Raw genomic sequence first — 17,006 nt, 5'->3', positions numbered from 1 at the left:
TAGTGAAGTTGACAGGCCTGCTTAGGAGCACTTTTAGATAGCTTATACATTGAAATGTTGCTTGAAAGTTTGAGAGGGTGGTTGGCATTCAGCACAAACTAGACTGCTACTGACAGAAATTAGTGTCAATATATATATATTTTTTTTAAAAAGGTATTATTAGAGACATACTTATTTCAGAAGTGGAAGTTTTGCCATAGGTGACTGTATTTAGTGGCTTTTTTCTCCTTCATGTGCAGTGATCTGTCAAGGAAGGATGCCTTACCAGCTGTAAGACTAAAGCAACAATCATTTTATGGGCTGTCAGCAGTCTGGAGAGCATGTTGTAAGAACTGATTAAAAAATAGCATTAAGGTGACTCCTGTAACCTGGTTTGTCCTTCATTAAATTGAGCTAGTGGAGAGATGTAGGATTAATGTATTGAGAAAACTGGGCAGAACCATGTCAGAAAAGGAGCTAAAAAGATGGAGGTTTGAACTAAAAATCAATGAAGCAGCAATGATCAGAGGCTTTCAGCCTTTCCCATACACATTTGTATCTAGGTAACATTTGTAAAATGGTATATGATTTAATAGAAGTGCTGTCAGTTATGACAAAAATTGTCCCATAGCAATCTGTATTGGATTAACCATTTTAAAAGCCTTGATATGATATGTTAACTCTTTTGAAGCACTTTACAAACAACAGCTTTTTTCCAGGTCATGATACTGTAAAAAATTGTCCTGTATTGTGTATTCCTGTGGACCTTTCTCTGTGAACTGCAGTAGTTATATCACGTCATCATAATCTGCTGTGCTTAACAATACTGGAAAGCCAACATTTATGCTCTTTTCTCTTTGCCTGGCTCAGAGGGAGAACTGGAAGAAGAATGGTTGAAGGAAGCAGGTCTGTCCAATCTGTTTGCTGAGAGCACGGGTGATTCCCAAGAAAGCATGGTGTTCCTGTCCACATTGACCCGAACCCAGAAAGCAGCAGTAGAAAAGCGAGTAGAGACTGTCACACAAACCTTGAGGAAAAAGAACAAACACCATCAGATTCCTGATGTCAGAGATATCTTCAGGCTACAAAGCGACCCAAAGGAAAAAGTAAGTTCCTGGCTGTCATTTCTTTGATGCTTATAGATAGGAGAAAGGGACAGGTAGGGGTGGGAGGAGAGGAGAGGGAGACAGACACAAAAGGGCTATTTCGAGAAGATTTATGTGCAACTTTTTACCAGTTTTCAAGGGAAATTCTTACTGCAATTATGGGGATAGCATTGGTCCAGAGTTGACATTGCATTAAGCAATTTTAGTACGTAGAAATGAGTATGTATGTTGGTCTTTTGCTTCTCAAAGGGAATGGATAAAACAACTCCGTGGTCATGAAACTTCTTGGATTTAGTTTTAACCCAGGCACAAAAATCATGACAACAAACACCCAAAGAACAAACAGAAGCCTACACTTTAGGTGGTAATGCCTACAGTCATTCTGAGAGGTCTGCCATATAGGGAATGATATGGCTTATATTTACTGGTGAATTTGTTAGCTTGTTTCTTTTTCTTTTTTTATTTTTTTTCCTTTTTCTTCTATTTCTTTTTTTTTTTTAAAGAGGAAATAAAGTGACACCAACCTAACTGCCTCTTTTTTTTTTTTTTTTTTTTTGGCTAGGTGTTTATGCTTATTATTTTGGGGGCTAGACCCCTACGCTGACTCCCAGGGCCCCCCTGTGTCATTAAACTGCATGTGGTGAGCTGCTCTGACAGGTCCTGAAGAGACTCGTTTCCCCTTGTGGTTTAATGAACAGAGGAGCTCTTCTTCCTCATGCAGGAAAGGGGAAGGAGGGAAACAGAGACTATAATTAGAATTCCTCTTCTGCAGAGAAGCATGTCTGTCCTCTCTACTCTCCCCCAAAGCAACTGGATCTTCAACTGCTAGGAGAAGTGGGCTGGTTGGCAGTACACCACTAGTTTACCAGATCCCAGCCCCATCCCTCATTCTTTCTCCTGCTGCTGCCATGTGGCAGGGGAAGCATGGTGGATTCAGAGAGGAGTTCATTTCCTCCCTCCCGCAACTGCTTCCTCTCCTTGGGCAGCTCCTTTCAAATTCAGCAGAGATGAAATGGTAGTGGGGAACGTTTGTAGGCTCAAATGTGTATTCTGGAGGCAAAACTTCCCTTTTGCTATTCTGCTTTGCTTATGTTTACAGAAGAGATAGTAACTCCATAAAACATTTCCAGGATCTGTTTTGGAATTGACTACATCTAAAAATTACAAGATCAAATAAAAGAGCGATTTAGGTAAAACATCATATAGCTTAAAGCAGTATAATTTCCCTTTCAAGTATGTTATTTCAGTCAAGTACAAGAAATACTCATGTTCCTTTTTAAACTACATATTGTAATGTCTCAAAATCATATGTTACAGTGTTCTGTAGACTTCTGTTTCTTTTAAACTATGTGTTTTGATACTGATGATATCAAAGAGAAGTAATATAAGCAGACAGATGATTGTAGCCATGTAAGATGTACACAATGGGTCAGGATATTGATTAAATATAGAAATAAGTTAAAAATAAAATATAAAATCCTTCTAAACCTCACTCCCTGACTGCAATAAAATAATATAAATCTAAGCCCTCAAAGCTATACTGCATTCCTTTCTTCAAAGCAAGGTAATTATTCTGAAATCATTGCTTGTCCTTATTTATCTAATCTGTCACAGAAAGCCTGTAGTGAGATACTTTGTACAACCTCTCTAGGTAACTTGTTTCAGAACTTTATCACTCTCACATCATTAAAAAGCTTTATAACAAAAAAAGGACTGAAGCCATCTACAGCTGTCATTCCAGTTTAGTCATTCCAGTTTAATAATAGTCTCTGAAAATCCTGCAACCTCCCTTCACCTGGGGGAAGGCAGGAGGAAAGGTAAAACAATAGGCAGTATTGTGATGTTTCTGCTATTTCCTGACGTATTCCTGCCAAAGAGAAGCTAGACTTTTGGTTCCTTGACAGTTTCCCAGTCTGCTTATTTGTATGTTTCCCAGTCTACAGTCTACTACTGTACATGGAACAGTAATAATTTTCTGAGCAGTCATATTGCCTTTCCAGCAAACTGTGGCTTCAGGTCAAAAACTACATGTTCTTATCCCTTGCAACACTGGAAAATTAAGTCTTCTTATACCCACTTATTATTTTAGGAAGAGGGAGAAAGGACTTAATTACTGCTGTCTTAATTACCTAGATTTCAGATCCCCTTAGACATTGTCAAAAGGATTTCAACTGAAACACGCAGATGTGCTTCTGCATATTCTTGGATTGCAGGAGTATGTGTTTTAATCCTGCAGAGAGTCAGTGGAGTTTCTGCAACCTCTTATCTGGTCTTTATAGGCATGCATATTTATATTTATTGTTCCTTTCTTAGGTCTGTGATGAAAATGAACCCTCAGCTGTAAGAACAACTGAAAACAGAAGTGGAACACAGGATGAAACAAAAGGTAATGCCAGACAGAAATCTTGTGGATTTTTTTCCTCTTCTGTTCGTAGTCTTTCAATTTCACAATCTACTACATAGGTCCGTATTTCAAGTATATTTTCAGCAAAGTAAAATGAAATTCATATGAGAAATCCTGGTCTAGCCTGTGTTGTTGTGCACTTATAAAGTTTTTAAGTGTGGCTGTAGGTTGTGTCTTTTGAGCCATCTGGGAAACCTTGTTTTTTACCAGTGATCATCTTATAATGAAGTCATCTGGGAGAATTCTCCTCCCATAGCTTATGCTTAGGTCTTTCCTGATCCTTAATTTATCCCTTCTGGTTTATCTCTACTGTACAGTACAGGAAATGAAGCACTATTATACATAAGCTCATCAGTGCATACAAGAGAGCAAAAACAAATGGACTATAAATATACAATAAAGGCGAGAACTGGCTGTATGTCTGCAGCTCAAAATGAAGGAAAAACAGAAGAAAAAAGCTGCTTACCTTTTTAAGGAAAATGTAAAGGAATTAGCATTCTGTGTGTGTAGGACTGGGTTGGTTCAACAGCATGTGATTATGCATGAGCAGTGCAGTACCCATGGAAGACCTGCAGAACTTCCCCCTCCCTCTCACTGCCATGTAGGACAGAGCATAACAGAAGTCCTTGGCTGAATCCATAGTTTCTGTTTTGAGAGTATGAATTTTGATGAAAGACTTTGACAAAGCTTTGTGCTGTTCTTCAGTGGCAATACAAAAAAAATATAAGAATGTTGCCCTGTATCTTACCCTCATCTTTGCGTTGGGGTAGCACTATATTGCTCTATATATACGTGTCACTGTAATAACCAACACATTAGCTGGCAGCCATTTAAGCTTTAAGATACTTAATTGCTTTTCTGCATTGTTTATATGTCTTTTTTTCCCCCTCCTTCTGGGAGACTGGATAGCATGTACATGTAGGTATCATATGGGACCCTAATCTCCTTAAATAGTCAGGCAGGTAGATCTAGTTACCTAATACAAGTTACTTATCTGTAATTAAGCCACCAAATAAACTTGTGCTCCACTTTTAGAATACTGACCTGTAGTTTTCTGGAAAAAAAATAATTGCTTTAGGATTAAACTTAAAAAAAAAAAAAACACAGTAACAAACAATACAAGATATGCTTAGAAGCTGAATTGGGAGAGATGCTCTAAATATCACTAAACAGCTCTAAATATCACTAAAACTGTGCGTTTCCAGAAGTGTTGTTAATCCTTCCCTTCCTCACTCTTAGCAAACCTCACTGGAATAAGAACTGTAAAAAAAAAAAAAAACAAAACCTGGGAAGACTGCCAGGCTGCTGGTTCAGCAGAAGGGAAGGAAGAGATGCCTGGTGCTTGTGTCAATAAACTGCACTGTAGGACTCAGAGCTGGAAAATTACCAAGCAATTATTACAGAATTTTTATCACATCTGGTTCTTTTTTTCCAGTGGCCCTGATGAACCCTGCAGAAATGGGAAATTCTGAAAGGCAAATCCCATATGCTATCTCTTCACAGCACAGATTGTGATGTGGATGGCAAATGCAGCCTTCTTCCATCCTGATACACTTCTGCTCCTGTCAACATGCTAAAGTGGGCTCTGCTCCCAAGATTAGAGCAGGAAGAAAAAAACATCGAAGTTTAGTAGTGCTAAAAGCACTGCACCTGTTTCACTGCTGTGCTGTGATCTTTCCTCCAGAATGATGGGCTAATTAGTGTTATACAAACAGTGAATGAATTTAAGGCAAAAGGTAAACAGTGCTTTATATTTCAGAGATACTAAATATTTATGAAATCTAAATCCAAAGGCATTATATTAAAATGGAAACCCCCTTTAACAAAGAAGTACTGCCAGTTTCACCTGAAAAATGTGAACACCATCTCAGACATAAGACAGAGCTTAAATGGAGATTTTGTTGGATTTCTTAAAACTGCTGGAGTGAATGAAGGCTCTTTGGCACTTCTCCAAAGGTGATGACTCTGCTTCTAATTTAGTACTTGAGTGCAGCATTCTCAAGTGCTTCTGCCAGGCTGAGTGTACATGAGTTGTGTGAACCTGTGCTCATTCCTCCTTTCTTGTCTGTCTGACACACCTTGTTTGTTGTCTGAATAATGTAAGCAGACTCGGAGGATAGTACAAAACCATTATGTTTTCATTCTTTTCTGCCTTATCCTGATCAAGTGCAGTGGTTTAATAAGTTCCTGTGCTTCTTCTGTTAATAAATGTATATTTGAGTTTTTTTGGAAGGACCCTTATTTATTAGCTCTGATGTTTCTTTGTTTCCTGTAGGTACAAGAAATATCTTCAAGAAAAAAAAAAAAAAAAAAAAAAAAAGAAAAGAAAATCTAGAATTGTGTATTACGCTGACAAAATATGTTATCATTTTAACAATCCACAACACTCACTGAGATCCTGAAAAGCTAGCAATATGTTCAACATCTACAAAAGAAAAAACACAATTCTCTTTGGGTGCTTGTGAAAAGGAATAAATGTACACGTGGCTGAAACATCTCAAGAAATAAAAAGCAAAGAATAAACAGATGTAAAGCTAAATACTCATTAGCTTAAATAGGGGAACAGCAAAAGTCAGTTTACTGTGGGACTCTTAATTGTCCTCCTAAATGCAGTGGGTTAGCTGCAAGGGAAGAATGTTAGATAAAATGTCTGTATAAGGGCAACCTCAAAGCTTAATGATGTGGCAAATGGATGAAAGAATTTAACGTAGTAGGTGTAATATGAGGGAAAAGAGCTGTAATACTTGCTTCTTGATAGGAAAAAAGACTGAAATATGGTTGTGTTTTTTTAATTGAGTTTGTTTCTGCTTTTCATTTTACATGATAAAGAATATATGGCTGGAGTGATAGAGTGCTAGTGAAAAGATTGCAAACATATATTCTCTATTTAAAAGTCAGCTATGAATTAGCATTATAAATAGGTGTTTTGTCAGTTAAAAAAACACAACAGCCATTCTACATTTCCAATTATCAATTACGATCTACGAGTATAGCTTAATGGCTACTCTATACTCTAGCATTCTCTAGCAAAACAAGGAAATAACAAGGTTGGCACTTCTAATATTTTCATGTCCCATTAAAAAGAAACCCCAAGCCCAACTCCCCAGCCCACTCCTGAAGAATTCCCTTCAATGTACGGGATCTTTAAAATAGCACTTTGAACCGGGGAAAGAGTATAGGGCTAATTTAAAATATGGCCACCACATCCTCATAGACAATATTTATGTTTTCTGTATCACATTTGTATTTTTCATGAAATACTGCATGCAGTTGGCAGGTTGACACAACACTGAAGCTGCTTCCTCTTACAGCTGCTTCCTAGTTAATAAATGCACAACAACGGGAACAAGGCTATACAATAAAGAGGAAACTCCCTGCAACAGAAGCAGTCAGACTTTTAAAATGTACACATCATTACCAAGACATCTGCTTTAGACAGTGCCTAGTATGACCAGAGGTCTGAAACAGGATCTACTGCTTTATTGTTTGTTAACATCAGATCTGTCCCATGCTGGTAGGAAGTATGTAGGTCATGTACAGGCAACAATAGTTTGGTAGAAGTCTTGGGGTGACAGTGAACTGTTTTCCTTCAGTTCATCTGCATTAAACAACTTACATGATATATGTAGGTATAAGGACATGGAAGCCAGAGAAGAGTTTGACCTTGGATATGTTTGGTTCCTGAGGTCTCACATATCTGTTTACTGAAAGCAGTGGCTCTAGTTTCAGGATCAGCTTAATCTGCAGTGTATGCCTCAGGAGTCTTTCTTTTCACTCTCTTAGTGAGAGTGAACAGATGCCACTGTGAAAAGAGAAACTGGAAATCCACAACAGGTTCATTTCGGAAGTGTTTTATTCTGTTTCTTACAATATTGCTTGGCTGTAAGTAGAGCCAAACACCTTAACTCAAATCCACCTCTCGTCTTTCTGGAACTGTATTAGCTCCAGATCAATTAAATTGAAGTGGGAGTGGCTGCATTAAACATTGTGCCCTGCTGGGTAGTGGCTATTGGTGGCTTCAGCCATTTGCCTGTCTATCAGAACCCCTGAGTTTTGCCCTAGCAGATGGAGGTAAATTCACTAAAGCACAGCAGTGACTAGTCTTGTCTTATGTGTTGTCTTTCAGTTACAGAGATACAGTTCAGAAGAAAAAATCAAGTTGCTTTTTTTTTTTTTTGTGTGCGTGTGTGTTAAATTTATATGTTATTTGGGTTGTACGTTTGCAGCTCAGCTTTTTATCAGGCCTGTGGAAGTATCAATGTAGGGCAGCACTTCCCTGATGCCTTTTCCCTTAATCAGCCCAACCACAGCCTTTCCCCTGCTTCAAGGTCAAATGTTGCTGCAGCTCTAACTATTCTCTGGGAGATTTTCTGGCCTTGTTTAGCATGGTTATTCCAGGCCATGCAAAAATTTCCCACAGTGGTGTAAAGAAATTAGTTTGTTATGTTACACCATATTCATATACAAAAGCATGTTCACTGCTGATGGTTCTCCTCAACTCGTGTCTGTTTTCCTCCCACTTTTTCTCTGCTTATTGCATGCTATCTTTGAATAGACTGCAGTCTCCCATGGGTAGGAGTTAGAGGCGGAATGATGGTCCTGTTGAAACGAGCAGTATTAATTTGCTTATATTTGCTCTGGCTTTAGGAAATTTGAATTCAAACACAAATACATCAAGGTATTTGGAATGTATTGTAGGAATAACTTAATCTTGGCTATATCCTTTAAGAAATACTACATCACAAGTAATGCTGGAGAGATCAGAATCTTTATCTGGCTAAGTCATCTTTGGTGCTGCGTTACTAAACTATTTACAATATAATTTCCCTTTTGCTTCTTTCCCAATATCTTTTAACTTTGGACTGAAAATCTATAGTTGATTTCATGTGTAGAAGTACACTTGTTTTTCTAAAAGCAGAACTGCCTCTCCAGATTTTACCTTCTTTTTTTTTTTTTTTTTTTTTTCCTTTTTCCTTTTTTCTTTTTTAAACAAAAAATATTCCGGATTTTTCTAGTGTTTAACTGGTGTATAAAGAACAAAGAAAGAGAAGTAAGGTGTTTGTTCTGTACTTACTCCTTCCCTGTATCATGAAGCATGTCAAGACAGATTTGAGGAACCTAGACTCTTCAGACTGAGGTGAGGGCAGGAATGTCAGGACAGCAACGTGATCTGTGTAGCGTCCACTATTCCCAGACGTTACTTGCAGATGCATGGGATGGATAAGTGGATAGGGTGGATTGGAAATGGCTAGGCCCAGGGATCTGTTTGCAGAACAGGTGGTGGGCAGTGGCACAAGATCTAGTTGGGACTCAGTCAATAGCAGGAATCAGTTGACTCCAGGGGTCAATACTCCAGTCCCACATAACACCTTCAGTAGTAATCTGGATGAGTGTACCCTTAGCAAGTTTGCAGGTGACACAAAACTGGGGGGAGTGGCTGTTACACCAGAGGAACGTGCTGCCATGCAGAGTGGCCTTGACAGACTGGAGAAATGTGCTGGCAGGAACCTCATGAAGTTCAGTAAGGGGAAATGCAAAGTCCAGCAACTGGGGAGGAACAACGCCAGGCGCCAGGATATTCTGGGTGCCACCAAGCAGGAAAGCAGCTCTGCAGAAAGGGACCTGAGAGTCTTCGTGGACACCAACTTGAAACATGAGCCAGTAATTTGCTCTTGTGTCAAAAAAGACTAATGGTATCCTGGGCTGCATTAGGAGGAGTGTTGCCAGCAGGTCAAGGGAGGTAATCTTTTACCTCTTCTGTTCAGCACTGGTGAGGTCACACCTGGAGTATTGTGTCCAGTTTTGGGCTTCCCAGTACAAGAGGGACATGGACATACTGGAGAGAGTCCAATGAAGGACCATGAAGATGATGAAGGGTCTGAAGTGCCTCTCCTATGAGGAAAGGCTGAGAGAGCTGGGACTGTTTAGCCTCAAGAGGAGAAAGCTCAGTGAGATTTTATCAACGTTTATGAATAACTGAAGGGAAGATACAAAGAGGACAGAGCCATGCTCTTTTGAGCCCTGCCCATTGCCAAGAGGCAGCAGGCACAAACTGGAACACAGGAGGTTCTGTCTAAATATCATCAATGGCACAGGTTCACCAGAGAAGCTGTGGAGTCTCCCTCCCTGGAGATCTTCAGAAGATGGTCTTGAACAAGTGGCTCTAGGTGACTATGTTTGAGCAGGGGTTTGGACCAGATGACCTCCAGAGGTTCCTTTCCCACCTCAGACACTCTGTGATTTTGTGATGTTAACGTTTTGGATTGTAGAATAAACATGGTGTTTTGCTTCTAAATTGTGACAGCAGAAAAAAAAAAAAAAAAAAGCTGTTTTGTTTGCATGATATTGCAGTGTTTGAGGCTGGAAAGCGATGGCAAGAAACTTCTGATGCCAGAGCCATTTGGCTTTGGAAGATCCTGGTAATCTGCTGTTTATTTGAGGTAGATTTCTTAATCTTTTCATAATAGAAAAATACTAGAATACTCCATGCTTTGGCAGAATTATTCTAGAAAAAAAACAACTTTAAGAGATGGAACCTTGTAAGAAGCCGAATTTTCAGCTGGAAAAAAATGCAGAGGCCAGTATGTTTGTAACTAGAAAGTTTATCCCTTGCACAAGACTAATTTCCATGTTTTAAAATGCTTACTCATGCAATGAGTGATGCTCAACCCTGCTGATGTTGATTATTTTTTTTTTCTACTTTGTTTTCAGGTTCTAAGTTCAGCGTTGGAACTAATGAGCAGAAGACCCCACCTCAAGACATGCAGTTTTCAGAAACTGACTTAAATTTGGAGATACCCTTTGCAGAACAGGCAGCTAATACCAAAGACAGCTCAGTAGGCAAAATGTGCAAAGGTGGAGGTGGTGACACTCTTCCCCTGGTACGTTTCCTATTTATTGCTCTCATTGTTTGTTTTCACTAGTTGGTGGTATTGGTTGGATGATATTTATCTGATACTGGGTGAATTAGGTTTAAAAGCATATTGTTGGATGGAGCTCTGTGGGGATAAAACTTCTCAAGATAACTCAATTTTGGGAGCAGTATTCTCAATAACATGGAAATTACGACTTTTATGCCTAGTTATGTCATTGTTCTAGGAAAACCCACTTTATGTGTACGCAATAATTGACTCGTAATATTAAGCTGGAATACTGGCTTAGTTGTACACAAACTCTGTCCTTAGTTCATTCGTTTACAGACCCTTCATCTGTCTGAGGTGAGATGCTTTATCTCTGTAGTAGTAATATCTATTATCTTCTGAAAAGGATTAGTGAATGCTTGTGGAAAAGTTGCGTAGTTATCCAATGCACATAGGTGAGGGATGAAAATGAAGAGCAGAATGGTCTATAGAAGTCTTAAGTGAAGTGATGGGAAGCTAAGGATTCCTTCATGCTGTTTTACTTCCCACCTCAAACAAAAGGCTCATTCAGAAAGAATCAAAATAGATACTAGGGAGGATCTTCCAAGGTGTTCTGTCAGTGATCTTCAGGCATCTCTTTATGGACCTCTCTTTGCCTAACAGTTCATGAGCATGAAGTTACATGTGACCTGTAAACTAGTGACTCCTGCAAAAGACATCTCTTTTGTCTAACCGCGTATCCAAACACATATGAGTAAATGTAGTGACTGAAGTAATAATGTTTCACAGTTCTTCAAACACTTAATTTAGATAAAGACATATGCAGTTCTTTGAGTAGTAATTACCCCTTGTATCCTAGTTTAAACATTATAAACCAGACACTAGTGACTATTTAGAAATGGGTTCTGAATTGTTTGAGTCTCATTTCTGTAATGCAGCTTGTAACAAGGAAGTGAGAACTACAGTCTAGTTTACTTCTGTATACATATATATGTGTGTACTACATACAGTCATGGACTACATATAGTCATAGACTCACAGAATGGTTTGGGCTGGAAGGGACCTTAAAGATCATCCAGTTTCAATCCCTCTGCCATGGGATTTTCAATCCCTCTCCCACTAGACCAGGTTGCTAAAGGCCCGTCTGACCTGGCCTTTGTGAAAATCAATGAAACATTAAGGCAGGAGGCTGACTACATATCTTCAATTTGTAAATTATATTTATGTACAGTTTAAGTATGTACCATTGTAGCCAAGTACCATAGCTACCAATTCATCTGTGCTATCACTGGGTCTGTACAGGATGAGAAAATCATTCTGCAGTACAATGTTTTTTCTTTCCAAGTGGAGAGGAAGGCTCGTCAACATTACAGAATCACAGAATTTCTAGGTTGGAAGAGACCTCAAGATCATCGAGTCCAACCTCTGACCTAACGCTAACAGTCCCCACTAAACCATATCCCTAAGCTCTACATCTAAATGTCTTTTAAAGACTTCCAGGGATGGTGACTCCACCACTTCCCTGGGCAGCCTGTTCCAATGTCTAACAACCCTTTCGGTAAAGGGTTCCTGCTTTGAGTCATGCATCTGCTAATGTCAGGCATAGGCAGCTGTCTTACTTAGAAGGCTGCTGGTGAAGGATGGAGTTAAAAAAGTTCTATGAGCTAGGAAACTCATAGAGCTCTCTCTCTCTCTCCCCCTCTCATTTTTGCTCTCCATCCAGTTCTCCCTCCGCTCCCCCCGTCTGAACTCAGTTATTTACATTGGTGTGTGACTACTGCTTCTGAGTATTTATTGCAATAGAAATAATCTATTATTGCAGTTCCCCTTTCCCTAATAAGGGAAGCCCTTTATTCTATGGCAGTCAAATGTGTTATTTTGTGTGGATAAGCGCAGAGGGATTTCTATCCCAATTGTACATGCATAGGATTGTGCATGGACAGATATTTCCACTGCTATAAATTGCAAAAGGATGCAGAAAGTGGCTGGGTAGGTGGGTGGAGTTTACAAGCAAGACAAAGCCAATCTCTTGTTGGAGATGCCCAGTGAAAGGACAAGAGGCAGTGGCTATAAATGGCAACAAGGGAAATTCTGTTCTGCAATGAGAAAGTCCCCATGGGAGTGTTAAGCACTGAAATGGGTGCCCATGGTGGCTTCAGAATTTCTGTTACTGGAGGTTTAGGTTTGCTTGACTGAGTAGTTGGATTAGATGAACTCCAGAAGTTACTAGGAACCTAAATCCTCCTATGACTTTAAAATTGTCTGCTTTGCAAACTATTTGTGGGATTCTTCCATGACACAGTAGCAGCAGGCTTCACAATGAAAAGGTTGGGCCCTGGAGGAAGCACAGCCTTGGAGCTAAGTAATTTGTTATGATTTGGATTATTCACTGTGCTACAAATCTCTGCTTTTAGAATTTCAGACTGCCAAAGGACAAAACGGGTACAACAAAGATTGGTGACCTTGCCCCTCAGGACATGAAGAAAGTCTGTTCTTTAGCACTGATCGAATTGACTGCTCTCTATGATGTACTTGGGACAGAATTCAAGCAGCAAAAAGCTGCAAAAATCAAAACCAAAGGTAAGTGTTTCATATTCTGAAACAAATTGGTCTGTTTTAATCCAGTGAAACAAATGTATCTGGTTATTTATGACTTTCCTGGAGAAAATTTGTATTAATATATAAATAATAATATAGATACTAAACAGCATTTAATTATACACCTTGACTCAGGGCACATTTTAGGCAAGTTCATGCACAAAGTCACTAGCTAAGGGAATGTGCTTTCTGTATTAAGTTAAAACTCAGGCCAGATACAGAGCAGATAAACAAGGAGAGAGGAAGGGGGACCTTCCTCTCAGTAGCATGGTGTACAGGAGGAATCGCTTCACAGAAATTAGTATGATCATATATTTGCTGGGAGAGTATGTGTTTGTGTTTTTTGTGGGTATTCTTCTGCTCTCATGAAGCTAGGTACTGTGCCACTCCTACCTGACTTTTTGTTTTCCTTATCCTTGACTAGAGATGCTGGGAGCCTTTGTCACCTGCTTTCCTGTTATCTCTGGTACAGACTTTGCTGTATTACATAGCTATGCCCATCCGATATTTACTAAGGCCAGAATGCGGTTTTTGCTCTGAGTGGCATCATACCAAGTGGAAGTTTGGGGCTTTTGCAGAGGATTTTGAGGCAGTTGCAACACGTCATTTTGATCTTCAAGCCCATGAAGCGTAGATATAATCACAGTGCTTTTCTTGGGAACTTAATACACATGGAAACCAATTTCAAGATGCTAGAGATTTTCAGTGCTTTGTTTGTTTTCTGTATTCCTGGCTTCTGCTAAACGTTTTACATGAGCTTGAAATGTGTTATTGGTTAATCACAAGTCTGCTTTCGCCAAAACCCTGTTCTCAAGGTTCAGTGAACATGGCAGTGCAATAGCTTAGTTTAAATAATTAAAAGCAACTGAGGAGGTTGAGAGCTACGTAGCAAGGTACAATAGATTCTTCAGAATACTATATTGGGTTTACAGTAGTAGAAAATAATTTCTTAAATGCCAACGACATGCAGAAACAGCTAAGAGACATTGGTCCCTTAAATGTATTTTCTTCTCGCAGAAGTGCTTGTGCTATTACTAATACACAGGGAAGAGACAAAACATTTTCTTATATTTTGGGTCTTAGTTTTAATTAATTCTTCTTGCCAAATCTTATAGTTTTTTGAGTTTTACTCATAGCATTATTATCTAAATGACAGGCAGTCATGAAGAGTACTGAATTGGTTAAAAACCCTGTTTTTAACCAAATTAAAAAGATGGCCTAGACTTACCAAAATGTGTAGGAAAAAGACAATGACATGTCAGCCTTCTTCCTCTACAAGTCTGCTTTTGCAGTGTAATGACTTCAGTGCCTTGTTGTTCTACCTGTCCCCGTCCTCTTCATTCAGGAAATGTTTGGCTAATTGATTTGTGCAAGGGTGGATATATTGGCTGTTCCCTTTTGTGCTTGTGTACATAAAGATGATGAAAACATGATTCTTCTGTGGAATGCTGTGCTGTTGCCAACTTGGCCTTTTAATTGGCCTCCTACAGTTTGCTCTCCAACTTCATCTCAATAGAAACTGCATCGACAAGATTGTCAAGATGATAAAAACTATGGGGTATGGCTATTGGGTCTATGTATGAGTCTACATACTGTATCGGTAGACTTTTTATTCCACTAGAGATACATGAACTCCCTGATTTGGCACTTAAGATTATGTTTCTTAGATATATATATGACATATTCCCTCAAGGGCTAACATCTTTTTAGTAATTACAGCTGTTCTGTTTTCAATACTGGCATGGCATCATACCACACAGGAGCTTTTAGGTACATGTAATGTTATATGCCGTTTCAGAAAAATGGCGCACGCAGCAGTCGTCAGTACTTGTGACAGAGTTCTTTGGCAACTGACTTTGGGTTAGTAGTTGCTGGTATAGCAGTGTTTCAGAAGTCATTCTCTTCTATTCAGCTGGGCCATAATCACATGGGTGTCCCATTTACTTTAAGACTAAGGCTAGTTTTACATGAAGGCTAGATTAACTGAGACTAGGTTTCTTTTTATTTTTTATTTGTGCTACCTTAGCACCTTGTAAAAGCCATTTTCCAGCCCAGACTTAACCATACTTTTGCTTTTCAACAACTGGAAAAACAATTTCAACAAGGTGTTGAAAAAAAATACTTGAAGGGTTGAAAAGTGCTTCTTTAAAACGCTTGTAGGGAGGTGTTGAGAGTAACACTAGGTAATATCTACATGTTTAATTTTAGTAGCCAAATTTTGGGATATTTTACTCATGCCTTTTGTATCTTGACTATAATAACTTGCACTGAATGGTGAAGATCTGTATTCCATGTTCACCCTTACAATCATTCTACAAACCAGAATCATGCAGATGGTTCATTTATGCAATTCGTTTCACTGTACTGCAGAATATGTGGATGGCACTTTGAAGTCTAAACAGAAGAGTCCTAATGCATGGTTGAAGGAAAAGGTGAATGAGTCACTTTAGCCACAATGTTTTGTGTAATAACTTGGTTGACAAGGACATTTAAACGCTTTGAACAAAAGGTCAATAGCTCTGAATGTATTGAATAGGATTATCACTTCAAAAATACAGTTTTCAAAAATACCATCAAAAATACAGTTTTCAAAAATACCATCGCCTCATGTGTTGGAACAGATGAGGATAATATCTCAGTTTCTTTTGCTTTCTTCTTCAGACTCTGGCTTGTTTGGTGTCCCACTGTCGGTTTTACTGGAACAGGATCAGAAGAAGGTGCCAGGCACCAAGATCCCACTGATTTTTCAAAAGGTAAATAGGCACAAACAAGTCAACTTGTTCCATACCTGCAAATGACAATCAAATAACATTTTGTCCTGAATTTATTTGCTCCCTGTAGCAAAGCTTTATCCAGTCAAAGCTATTTTAACTTTCATTTGCAGCTTTACTTACTAATTTAGTAAATGTGATGTTTTGCATGTTTTGACTTAAATGAATTGAGAATGCTTTTTGTTGCAATTGCTCTCCAATGTATGAGTATTGTGAATGATTACTGGTGTGTTCCAGGATACTTAGATATCAGTACTAAGTAAAAATACTTAGATCCTCTCTGGTAAAGTTGTAAAGAAGAGTATTTGTGAGAAAGTTAGTACTGTGTCTCTAATTTTACTGTAATTATTTTGAATCAACATTTTAACAGGGGTAGTAGTTGGGATTTATTTTTGAAGCCTGAGTAGTTTTGCAAAAAACCTGCTTCAGTCTCTGAAGGAGGTCTGCAGACAATACAGTTTTTTTTTTTTTTTTAATAAAATAGACAAAATCTTTAATTGTGTTCACAAAATGCATGAGCCGAGAACCATATTAAAGGTTTTATTCTACATCTACAACAACTCTAATCCATTTCTAAACTGTGTTTGTGTGCCTACATGTAATATATGTTTGTACACACACATATGAGTACATAAATATTCCAGTATATTAGAACTATCTATGAGTAATTTTTAATTGGCATCTTCGTTCATGCAATTTGGTTTGTGTTTGACAGCTGATTTCCCAGATAGAAGAGGCAACTCTGGAAACAGAAGGACTTCTTCGAATACCAGGAGTTGCAACAAGAGTAAAGGTAAAGCATTGCATGGATTCTCAGCACCTTCAAAAGCTTATCTGCACTCAGTGATTGCATTTAGTCATGAAAATATATTTTAATGCCAGGTTGTTATTAAAATCTTCAAAAACAGAAAGCAAAATCTCTTCAGAAAGAAAACTGGGTTATATTAGCAGGAAGCTGATGGTTTGATCCAGTGTAGTTTTGGGGAGAGTTCAAGTTGGAAGCAGAGTCAAGGCTATGTTTCAAATTCATTTGTGCCAAAATCTCATTAATTCTTGGCACAAACTTTCCAGTCTCTTGCTTTTTCCCTGAACTAGCTTAATCATCTGAACAGTTCATACACAGTCTTTCAACCCCAGGAGAAAGCTTTTTTCTGGCATTGTGAGCCTGCTTTAATAGCTAGACTTAACCCGTGTTACAGGGCAAGGCAGCCAACATGCACTGAAGAACCCCTTAGATTTATTTTTATGAACAGCAATGTAAGTGCTCAGCTCTCTAAGCACAATCTTG

The 17,006-nt window shown here is 38.7% G+C and overlaps 1 protein-coding gene across 1 annotated transcript in view; it reads left to right on the top strand.

The window, feature by feature from the left end:
- ARHGAP18 (Rho GTPase activating protein 18) overlaps positions 1 to 17,006 on the top strand; it is a 64,828-nt gene that overhangs the window by 29,263 nt on the left and 18,559 nt on the right. The window contains exons 3-8 of the mRNA XM_084283464.1: positions 850 to 1,085; positions 3,399 to 3,471; positions 10,201 to 10,370; positions 12,764 to 12,929; positions 15,609 to 15,700; positions 16,434 to 16,511. Coding sequence (XP_084139590.1) covers positions 850 to 1,085; positions 3,399 to 3,471; positions 10,201 to 10,370; positions 12,764 to 12,929; positions 15,609 to 15,700; positions 16,434 to 16,511 — 815 coding nt within the window. The remainder of the gene's footprint in view (positions 1 to 849; positions 1,086 to 3,398; positions 3,472 to 10,200; positions 10,371 to 12,763; positions 12,930 to 15,608; positions 15,701 to 16,433; positions 16,512 to 17,006) is intronic.

The sequence above is a fragment of the Netta rufina genome (assembly GCF_964035555.1).
Source record: "Netta rufina genome assembly, chromosome: 3".
In the NCBI taxonomy this organism is placed as follows: Eukaryota; Metazoa; Chordata; class Aves; order Anseriformes; family Anatidae; genus Netta; species Netta rufina.
The sequence above is the reverse complement of the archived record's forward strand: the minus strand, read 5'-3'. Positions and strand labels throughout refer to the sequence as shown.